This window comes from Pygoscelis adeliae, unplaced genomic scaffold (assembly GCF_000699105.1).
Source record: "Pygoscelis adeliae isolate BGI_AS28 unplaced genomic scaffold, ASM69910v1 Scaffold14, whole genome shotgun sequence".
In the NCBI taxonomy this organism is placed as follows: domain Eukaryota; kingdom Metazoa; phylum Chordata; class Aves; order Sphenisciformes; family Spheniscidae; genus Pygoscelis; species Pygoscelis adeliae.
In genome coordinates this window covers 13,548,151-13,559,047 of record NW_008825109.1, presented here as the reverse complement: position 1 = coordinate 13,559,047, position 10,897 = coordinate 13,548,151, and the positions used below count along the sequence as shown (strand labels likewise).

Sequence of the window (10,897 nt, the reverse complement as noted above, 5' to 3'; positions counted from 1 at the left end):
ACTGTAAGTATCACCAAAACTAGAAACTGTTACAGGTTCAGCTTGAAAGTTTACTTTTCATGTCCTTTTTCTGTTTGCACAAAGTTCTAGTTTATAGTTAATGCTTCCTCTACTGACATATACAGAATCTATGTCATGTCTGGAAGTACAGCCAAATTGCCTAAGATCTGGCTTTTTCTGTCACCATCTGAACTAGTGTGCATCTGCTTTTCATAGCTATAAGTCTTCATGCACAAATGCAGAATTTTCTTCATGCCGTTCTCAACTTCTATTTTCCTTCTTTAAGCCAAAACTTTTAGAAACAGCCATCAGACGTAAGCTGGTATAAAATGTTAGAGGTCTGCAACTACAAGGACAGTGTAACTTTTTTACAGTAGGACCAAGAGATATCTTGATCATCCTACTTGATTGATAGCGAGCAAGGGAAGTAGAAAATGGCCGCTTAAAACACTGTGTGGTGAATAAAATAACTAGTGAATGAGTTAAATCAAAGTAAACCTGGGAATGCATGATAGTGAAGCTAAACTTGAAAACATTCTTGTTGGATACAGGTTAAATTATCACTAGATTTGATATATTACATCCCTTGTTAATGTCAGCTCAGACACTCACACACCAAAGGAATCAGTACCACAGGCAGGCCTAAAGGTGGGGCCACAAGACATTTGTAGATTCCCTCACAAAACAAGAGGCAATTGTTTTTCTAAGAAAGCATCCCACCTGAGAAATATAACTTTAGTTTCACCTACCTGGGCCATACTTGCAGATAAAATTGTGCTTCATGTTGCATCTATCATCATTCCATTGATAAAGGTATGGCCCTCCCAGACCAGGGTTTGCAGTTGGCTGATGATACATCACAACACAGGCTTCACTTCCACAGGAAGGCTCATCTGTATACCAATTTCTAGCGGTACACAAAGAAAAACTTTCAAATTTTGAAGGTAAGGCTCATCAGGATGCCAAGGAAAGGAGTTTACATCAATGGAAATATGTCAACCCCAATGGCCTCATCCTCTTCAAAGATATGCTGCATTTCCCACAACTCCTCTGTGAAAGGAGTTTAGGGCCTGGGCTCCACATCTCTGGATCTTAAAAAAAAATCTGACCTGTCAAAGCACCTCTGCAGAAATAACATTATATTGCTCTGTTACCTGTTTTCCCTTCTATCTGACTCTTACCTGTCCTATTGTCCTGTCTCCTGTGATCTGCTGCTACTCTGGCCTTTGGCTCAATCAGGAAATTAAAGGCTTTTCAAAAGACAAGGTAGAAACAGAACAATTTACAGTAAGTAACATGCATTAATTTATTTGCTGGCTGGCTCCCTGATTCGAGGTGGCCAGAGTCTTGCAGAATTTGTCTGCCTGCTTTCACACCACATCCTAAATCCTCTATGTGGGGCAGAAAAACCTCCAAAAGCCATACAGAGGCAGATTCATGAGATGGGAGCAAAGAAAATTGTACGGTGAAGCCACACTATGCCATCCTTTTACAGCTTCAAATTCAAAACCCTGGTCGCCAGCTCCCCTTTATCTGGAGAAGTTAAGGAGGGATGCTACTAACTTCACGGGGCAGCAAGTCTTCAAGCTTTTTTATAGAAGACTTGACTTGCCAGGCATTTCACTCTCCATTTCTTTCCATGAAACCTTCTCAATAAGCAGTTTTACAGACTTACCTGAATGGTGAATTACTTCCATCAGCCCACTGGTAGAGGTCAGGGCAAGCAGTTGAGGTGGCTAGTCCATCACCACTTCTCCACAACCCAATCCAGAAATCACCATCAGAAATCCCAGAGCCTGATTTAGTAAGGTTTTGCAACATGTTTTCTATTAGTTGCTGCTCAGCTTCACTTTCCAAGCTCAGTAAAGCCCCACCATCAATTTCACAAGCTTGGCGGGCCTCCTGAAAGCCCACACGTCTAGACAAGTCCTGGAAATAAGCTAACTTGTAACAAGAGCGCTTGAAGTCACCATAGCACACCTTTTGACCTGAAAAATATAAATATGAGAGTGTTCAGCAATGACTATCACAACTGCAAAAAAAATATAGCACAGCATGCATACAGTGATGGAGAAGGACGGTAGGTTTTTTTCTTGTGCCCCTGTCTGAAAGGACTCACGGTGATATGCTGACTGCTGAAAACCTTAGCTTTAATTTAAATTGCAAATATCATACAGTTCATGGGAATCTATGGCTTTCTTCCCAAGGCCTGTGAAACTCTCCAAGACACCGAAGACTCCCACTAACTTCTACAAAAATGTTCTCTACTTTAACGACTGTACCATCAGGCCCCTCTGTTAAAGCCAGGATCTGTTTGGAGGGTATTTTCTTAACTATTTCATACTAATGGACCAACTCCACTTCTATTTGGTAATCAAAGCTATCTGATCAGAAAAAAAAATATTTAAAATTCTCAATTTTAAATTGAGAAATTAAAAGAAGAAGCTAGCAGTTTCCTGATTCTGCTATCCAACCTTGAGAGGGTGTATTCACAAGGACCTCACAAGGACCTGTAAGCGTGTGTGCTAGGAGAGTGTCTGCTCCTTTGAGGGTATCTGGTCAATGACTTTTTTCAGTGGAAAAAGGAATAATAAGAAAAGGAACAAAATATACAGACACAAACCTGACAGGAAAACATAATGAAGAAAAAGACAAGAAAAAACTCCACCTCGTCAGATGCACTAATTGGTAGACTATCAAAAAACTGCAGGCAAACAGAACTTTGCAACTTGATAAGGATGCACATCTGGGGACCCAGGATGGGTGTGGGGGAGGTGGGGTGGTGGTGGGACTATGCAATCTGATGAGGGACCATGCAGAGTTAGGGGATGGGGAGGAACAAAGGGGGAATGGACAGAAAGGGGTATAAAAGGGGCTGTTCACATGTAACATGGGGGGGGCGGGGGGGCCGATGAGGAGAAGGGGACTTGGCTGTCTATGTTTATATGGGTCCTGCATGTGGGTGCTGCTGAAGGCAGTGCCTTGTCTGTGGCAACCTGTGTGCTGGCTGTGTCACTGTCCTCTCTGCGTGGCACTGGGATACCTGCTCAGCTTTCCTCCTGGTTGAACCAGCAAAGGGGAAAGCGGCAGCCACATCCCTCTGCTCAGAGAGAGGCCCTGGGTACCGGGATGGGCACCAGCGGCCGGGCAGGAGGGAGTCCTGGGACTGGAGGTGCTGGAGGAGGCGGCCACACTCTTAACATCCCGTAACACAGCCAACAGAAACTCCAGATATTAGCAGGTATCACAATACTATCTAGATACCATAAAGAAGCCCTGTGATGCTTTCATAAAGCACTAGATCTACTGCATTCACACCATTTTTTCCTTGCCCTTCAGAGTTATGTCTGTGGAAAGAATCAAAAGCCCAATGACAAAATAATGTTTATTCCTTCCAGTTCTTTGGCTGAGAAAGACACATGCCTTTTTCCTAAAAAGGAAAAATAATTATAATCTTCTTCAACTAGTGAGATTCTCTAGAGTTTATTCAACATATACAAGAACTTATCAGCTGCAACTGAACTCCAATATGTTTATTTAGGGACAGGAGAAGGGTTCTAAATATAAGGAAATAAGCTGACCATCTCTTAAAAACTTAAGTTTTTTCAGTATGGAAATTTAGCATTAGAGAAGTAGGAGAACTTATTTTGCTAACTAAGTAAGAATAACTGAAGGATACCAAAGTAATAAGAACTACCAGGCATTATCTAGATTGTTGAGAAATCAACAAATTTTATCGCTTTACTGAAAAATTTGGCAAGGACAGTATTTTATTGCACCATGTCAGTTTTTGCATTTGAAAATCTTGTATTTACTCTCACTCTTAAGCAAACCCAGATACACGACTCGCTTTGGCTTTACCTTTGAACAGGTTTCATCCTGTTTTACCTTAAAAAAAAAAATTGTAATTTGTCACTGGGAAACAACAACATCATCCTATGACTTAAGCTGTACTTAAGCTTTTTAAGCCAGTGTTTTTCTATACACAAAGAATAAACATAGAAGTGAACAAAAAAGCCTAAAAGATACAATAAAGTTAATTCTTCTTGCTTTAGTGTTGCTTCATTTTCATATTTAATGACAAGTAGCATACTTCCCATAACAGATTGCGTACAGCACAAGAGCTGACTGAAGGCTTCTCTATATTTGCACAGAGCATAGTTTCAAGAATTTGCAGAGAATAAGCAGACTGTATCAAAGCTGCATGAACATAGGAACGTAAAAACAGGATCATCCCATGACTTTTAGCTAAATCTGAAAGTAACTCTTATTTTTGGGATCTTTTTTATTGTGGAAAGCTAAATTATAGGGGCAGTAGGGATAAACTATGTTTAGTTTTCTAGTGTTCCCTATGAATCTTGTAATCTTTCTCAAAAAAAAAAAATCTCTGAAACCTTTTCTTTATGATACTCTATTGAAGTTCATCTGAGAGAAGGACTGTCAGTAAGAGAAGCGTCTTTGTGGTCTCATTCTTACTTAGGCTTGGCAGACAGACTTATAAAAAGTCACTTGTTTATCAGTAGTTAATCTGCCAAAATAATACAGGAGCAAGAATAACCTAACGTAAGGACAAGCTTGTGCCACAGGTATCCATGGAAAAAGCTAGGCTCTGAGATAAGGAAGAGAGTACCTATTTGGACTTTCTCTGATAATGTCCTGACAACGCTGTGTATGTCCCGATTCCTTTCCTGCCACTTCCCTTTGTTCATATAGGTTAAGAGCCTTGCTATCAATGAATGTAGTAAGAGCCATAATCCAAGCTGGGCAATGGTGCTGAAGAATCAAGGGGCAGACCCCTTGTTAGAGATACATATAAAATAATGGGGTTTTTTGTAAGACTTCTTGGAACAAAAAGAAAAAATACAAAAAAGAAAAGTTACAAAGTAATAACTCTAAATGCTCAAAAGTAGGAAGTGCAAGAACAAAAGCTGCACAGCTCATTCCCTTCACCTATAATGCTGCAATTAAAATTTTGTTAACGTGATCATCACCTTTTTATTTTCCCCAGCAGCTCTGTCTCATTGACAGGATAGAATGCACAGTGAAGGAGGAGCTGATCAACATTTTGATCCTCACCACTGGGTGAGTGACAATGGCTTATTGCCAGAGTACACAAATGTACATAACAGTGCAAACATCCAAAGGCTAGCACTGAATTATGTAGAACACTAATCATTTATAAGGAAAAGGGACCATACCTCTCCCTGTAACTAAAGATTGGATTCAAAGCATTAATTCAAGATGTATATACAGATTTATGGAGAGTCCTTTGTCCATTGTCTTGTTCTTTTTATTTCCCAGACAATTTTTAAAAATATACTCTTTCATGATTCCTTTCATTCTGTGCACATACTCCTCCTTGACACCAAGTAGTAAGTTATGAGCAAATTCAGGTATCAAAATATCCCTGTCATGATTTCAGTCACGCAGGAACGTTCAATCCACTGAGATGAGTGGGCTGGCCGCTACTGATCTCAACTCCTGTGCTGCACCTCCCATTCATGGGAAAATAGCTAGATTTCCATCCGTAACACATGCATCCGTCCCCCTTCCCGTGTGTTTCTCAGGTGGCTGAAATGCCCCCCTCACTCTCTGTTCTCATGCAGTCTCTGCTCTCCTGTGACTCTCCCAAAACCTGAATCAAATGACCTCTCCAACAAGACAAATGGGTCCTTGCTGGCTAACTGACCAAGCTTCTTCTGGGTACCTATCTCTCAGTCAGCTGCTGCATGGAGGCACATGCTGTTTCTGAGATGCTATAAGGCTCCTGCCCGTAAGCCGTAAGTTGTGCTGCATACTGGTCCAATACAGAGGTTGCATCAGTATCGAGGCTCAGCTCCATCACCCACACCAAGCTGAGGAAAGCAGGTGGGACTATACGGAGCAGGGAGGAGAAGGACAGGCACTTGTGATGCACAATGGCAACAGAGCTGCTCGACAGGTACCACTGCAGCCCCTAATACGTGCCCAGTAACAGCTTGCTACTGTTGTATACTCGGAGCAGGAAGCCCTCTTGGAGCCATCCAGAATACAGATGCGAAGGCCCAATCTGTACCCCAGGGTTTATCTGAAAGGGTTAGTGAGTTAAAATCTTGAAACTTTGTGTGAAGACTTTTTTTTTTCTTCCCCTAAAGTGATCTGAATCATTTTTGAGGATACCATTGTTATTGCAGATGTTTGTGCAGGGTTAAATAACTCTAAAATCAAGTATTATAAAGTGAAAGAATTGAACAAGTGAAAATTTGCGTACAATCCAACTCCTAAATTACTTCTCTTTCATTTGTTGCTCTCTACACCTGTGGCAAAAGAAATAATTTCCTCCTTACAGGCTGATCATTTGTGCAAGAATATATTTCTAGAAAACAACAGAGAAAACAGCAAGAAACCAAGAAATACTTGGCATGAAGACCCATCCGGTGTGAATGAAGTATGTGACGCAGAGTAGTAAGCTTTCTGGAGGAAGCTGCGAATTTTTTTTTGTTCTAGTTAATTTAGTCCCTGTGTTTAGGCAATGACCTACTCTGCATCTTTTCTTTCTTCTTTTGAAGGGGACTTTTATCTGCTGTAGCGGAGCTAGTTCAATGTGTTAATGGAAATCTGCAGTTGTGCCTTAATAGCTGGCAAATCAGTTGACTTATTAGTGCTCTTCTCAGAGCATGCTGAGATGTCAAGTTTTCAAGCTCCATTTTTTACAGCTTTCTTTCACCACTAATTTCTGAAACACAAAGCAGAAATAATTTACCAGTGAAAAATTACAGAACGGACCACATTGTATAGCAGACAAGATAAGTATGGAAACATTAACTATGGGCTATTTTACCTTCCTCTAACATCTTTGCAGCAGACAAGACTCCACTGTTAATTCTAAAGCAACATTTGTTATTTCAACTGTATAAATTGAATTCCAATTTTTCTGTCACAATTGAATAGAAACCAGATTTGTAAGCAAGTCTATTAGAATCAATCAGGCTAAGATACTATGCAATGTGAATAAATATAGGCAAGTTAGACCTTTACAACCTTTCCACAAAATCTGCCCTGTGCTGCTTGAGAGATGAAAGAAAACATGAAGGAAAACATTGTTTCATCACAGGGTATCCAGAAAGGAAAAAAGAAAAGCATGTTGCTGTATTTAGTCCTCCCTTCAGCATGAGATCAAAAATCTAACTAATTAATTTAATAAGATCTAAGAACTCATTCTTACTGTTTTCTCTTACAAACGCTCAGACAAGTTAAGGTTTCAACCAATCCTACCTGACTATCTGCAGATGTGAAGGTGGAGTGCTTATATCCTTCCTTTCATGGAGTGTATCATCTCCTTAATCCTTGACCCACCTTCCCTCACCCAAGCAGAACAGCCCAGACCCTGGTCAGAAGTAGGCATAGAAATAGGTAAAACACGCACTTGGCTTGGTGTCATGAACCCACACCTTACCTTTTCATCAACAATTGCTTTCTTGCCTGCTGAGGGAAAGTGCTGCGTTGAAGCAACAACTAACTGACAGACGAAGACTGTTCTCTTTTTTCCCAGCTGCAAAACTGCAAGATTACGTCTCCCCACTTTCCTTAATGGAAATGTCTCCAGGTTTGTTCTTTCTACCCCTCCTGCATACACCAGCCATACAACATAGCTCTGGCCCTGTTCCCTCAGCCTTAGCAGCTCTAGTTGCCTACTGCAGAGAAACTGAACTTGGCTGAAATTCCCTTGCACTCACGTCTCACCATCCCATCAGCTGAAGAAAATGAGTGTACAGTACTTGCTCTAAGAAGTGCTAGATACCATTTCCATCCATATGGATCAGTTTTAATCTCTGGGTGTCACACAGCAGCTCCATAGTAGAATGTTTTGATATCAACATTAAAACAAAGATAGCTTTTAGTTGAAATAATTGATACTTAGTTAAAACATTTCTGCAGATAATTCTGCAGGGGGAAAAAAAATCTCCTTCAAGAAAAGGAGAAACAAGCAAATTCTCAGCTGGTATTTCAATCAATTATGTCTCCATTATGTTTTAATAATGATGCTTCATAAATCAGAAATAATAGGTTCCTTTAGGTCTGTCATGACAGAAGTTATAGCCAAATGTCATTCAGAAGCAAAATTACTGATAAAGTACCCAGCTCAAAGGCTCATCTCCCTAAGAGCATCAGGCTCAGTCCCAACTACACCCCCATGGGCCATGAGAGGCACAAAGGTTATCCTGAGTAACAAACATGACTCAGCTGGACGTTTTGAAGATGTCTGGTAGAAGATAAGCTCCCTGCTGGTAAATCCCATCCCTCTTCCTCTCGAACCTCATAAACTAACCCACAGTCCATTAGCATCCACCTAGCTTAGTGGGGAACAGCAGCTGCATGTGCACAGCATATGCGAGGAGAGAACGAAGGAATGCACAAAGCCTGCTGTAGAAAAGTCCATTATGTTTTCATACTGTGACTTTTTTCTTCCCAAGGGAATGGATTCAGCAGAAAACACAGAGAAGCATTTGGTACAAAGGAATGTGAAATATTTAACACTAACCAGAGCCCCAAAGGTCAGCATGAGGCTGATGGAGGCCTCTGAAAATAAAGTTACAAAATAAAGGAACAAGGACTTAAGTGAAAGTGATCATGAAATAATAGCAAGACAGAAATCTACGTAAATGAACCAAAATATTCCACTGGCTAGATAGTATTTCTCGTCTTATGTTATGAAGACTAGTCTTGGTCTTGAGCTTGTGTGAGCACATTGACCTCAGGGGCTATGTAACCAGCACGCAGGACACTGGGCACAATTTGTTTTCACCTGTCCCTGTGTCACAGGGTACTCCACGCCAAGTCCCAGTAATGCACTTCAGAATGTGGCCAGTAAGAGGCTAAAAGGTATTAAGTGTTTCTAATCACATTTCGATTCAAAACTGATGCATCTTGTCAACTGACCTTTGTATTATCCAGTCAGATTTTGATTGGGTTCAGCTGCTGGTCATGTTTTGATATATTATGTTACTGCTGTTGATGTTTTACTGCATCATATTTGTGTCCATCTACTGAATTTAATTTGTTTTTTTGATGATTCATATTACTTTAAAAAAAAATACTGTGATAAGATTTCGTAATTACGTTCTGTCTTCATTTATGATAAAAGCAAATTGCCATCTTCTGTCCCAAAGTTTGTAATACTGAAGACACATCGTTCTCTAGTTGAGTCAGTATTCAAACCACAGATGTTGCTCAGCTCACGATCCTGAGCAGCTTAAGGAATTTTGTGTGCTCACAAATTTGCCATTTAAATACAAACTGCTATACAGATCATATGCCAGCCTGTATCTGTATTAATATCTTCATAGCTAACTCTTCCATACCTTAATAGGTACTTTTTCCTCCCACCCTTCTGCAGAGAGAAGAGACATTCATTATTGATTTATACTTTTTCTGGATTAGGGGTTATGCCTAATTGTCATAATACAGTTTCTCTAAAGTGATTTTTCTTTTGTGAAAAACATCCAGAGGTTCCAAGTCCCTTTTAAGGGGTTATATCAAATAACTGAGGGCCACATTTGCCTATTAAGTAGCTGTACTTCAAGTAGATATGTGTACAGGCAGACAGTTTGTATACATCATATCATATAGTCATTAGCATGTAGACAGTGTCTAAGGTGGCTCAATAGAGGCTGGCCCCAGCCTCTCGTAAGCAAAACTCATCTATCAGCCAGGCTTCTTACAATACTTGTCATAATGGAGTCCCTTTGTTGTTAAATTCTTAGGCATTAGCACGTAAAAATTATAGATGTATAGATAGCATGTATAAAATGATAGGTAAAAGGCAAATTCTTTCTATTCTTTCTCAAACACAGGCCAGATAATCTATCTTTAGCCATTAACCATCCTATATCTTGTGAATTAGCAAAGATAATGATAGAGGTCCTCAGACACCAGCCAAACAGCCATCTCTAGGATTAATGCAACTCTTGCAGAGGGAGAAAACAGCAGACAATGGAAGTTGTAAGTAAAAAGAAAGTACTGTATTACACCATTCACACAGAGATTTAGTACAGTTATGCAGAATATGAAGCTACACAAGAAGCATTTGTCCCAGTCTTCTTTATTTTCCCTTTTGCCATGGGAAGTGATTCTCAGTTCATTTATTGCTGAAATTGAGTTTTCACCTGTATGTCAGCCTTCACTAGTTATGCTATTGTGTTTCCAAGCACTTTTGGGGACAAGGAGTTGACTTGGTTATTTCTGAATAACATCTGTTCTCGATAGACCCATAATAGCTACACTTTTACAAAACTGAGCAATCAGAAAGGAGACAGCCTGTAAAGGAGCATTGAGCAATGCTGATTTGAATATTAAAGAATATCACTAACACCTGGATTTTGCCATCTGGTTGAATACAAATGCAATTAAAATGAAATCTGCTTCCCTGCATATTGCAGCAAGATAGGTGGTTAGTAAAACAGGTGGTTAAAAAAATATACATATGAACACTGATGACAAGTATTGATCTAAATAGATTATTTTTGGGGAGGTTTGTTAAAGCCTCTATTGTGCTCAGAACCTGCACTGTTCTAGGTCTTGGGAAGATGCAGCAAGGATTCCTTGTCCTGCAAAACATAGATAAGTTTTTCATTGTGTTGAATAAAGCGCTGGGAGGATTTGTCTTCCCCAGAGCGGACTTCATCCCAACCAGGATGAAGAGGCCGATGAAGCGTTCTACAAGCGGCTGGCAGAAGTCTCTCGATCGCTGGCCCTTGTTCTCGTGGGGGACTTCAACTTCCTGGACATCTGCTGGAAATACAACATGGCAGAGAGGAAACAGTCTAGGAGGTTCCTGGAGTGTGTGGAAGACAACTTCCTCACACAGCTGGTAAGTGAGCCTACCAGGGGAGGTGCCTCGCTCAACCTGCTGTTTACA

General features: G+C 40.3%; 1 protein-coding gene across 1 annotated transcript in view; it reads right to left on the bottom strand.

Annotated features, from left to right (window-relative positions):
- The window catches only part of CHODL (chondrolectin), a 158,779-nt gene that overhangs the window by 9,644 nt on the left and 138,238 nt on the right, over window positions 1-10,897 (bottom strand). Inside the window, exons 2-3 of the mRNA XM_009327892.1 lie at window positions 1,676-1,988; window positions 750-907 (exon numbers count right to left, since the gene is read on the bottom strand). Coding sequence (XP_009326167.1) covers window positions 750-907; window positions 1,676-1,988 — 471 coding nt within the window. The remainder of the gene's footprint in view (window positions 1-749; window positions 908-1,675; window positions 1,989-10,897) is intronic.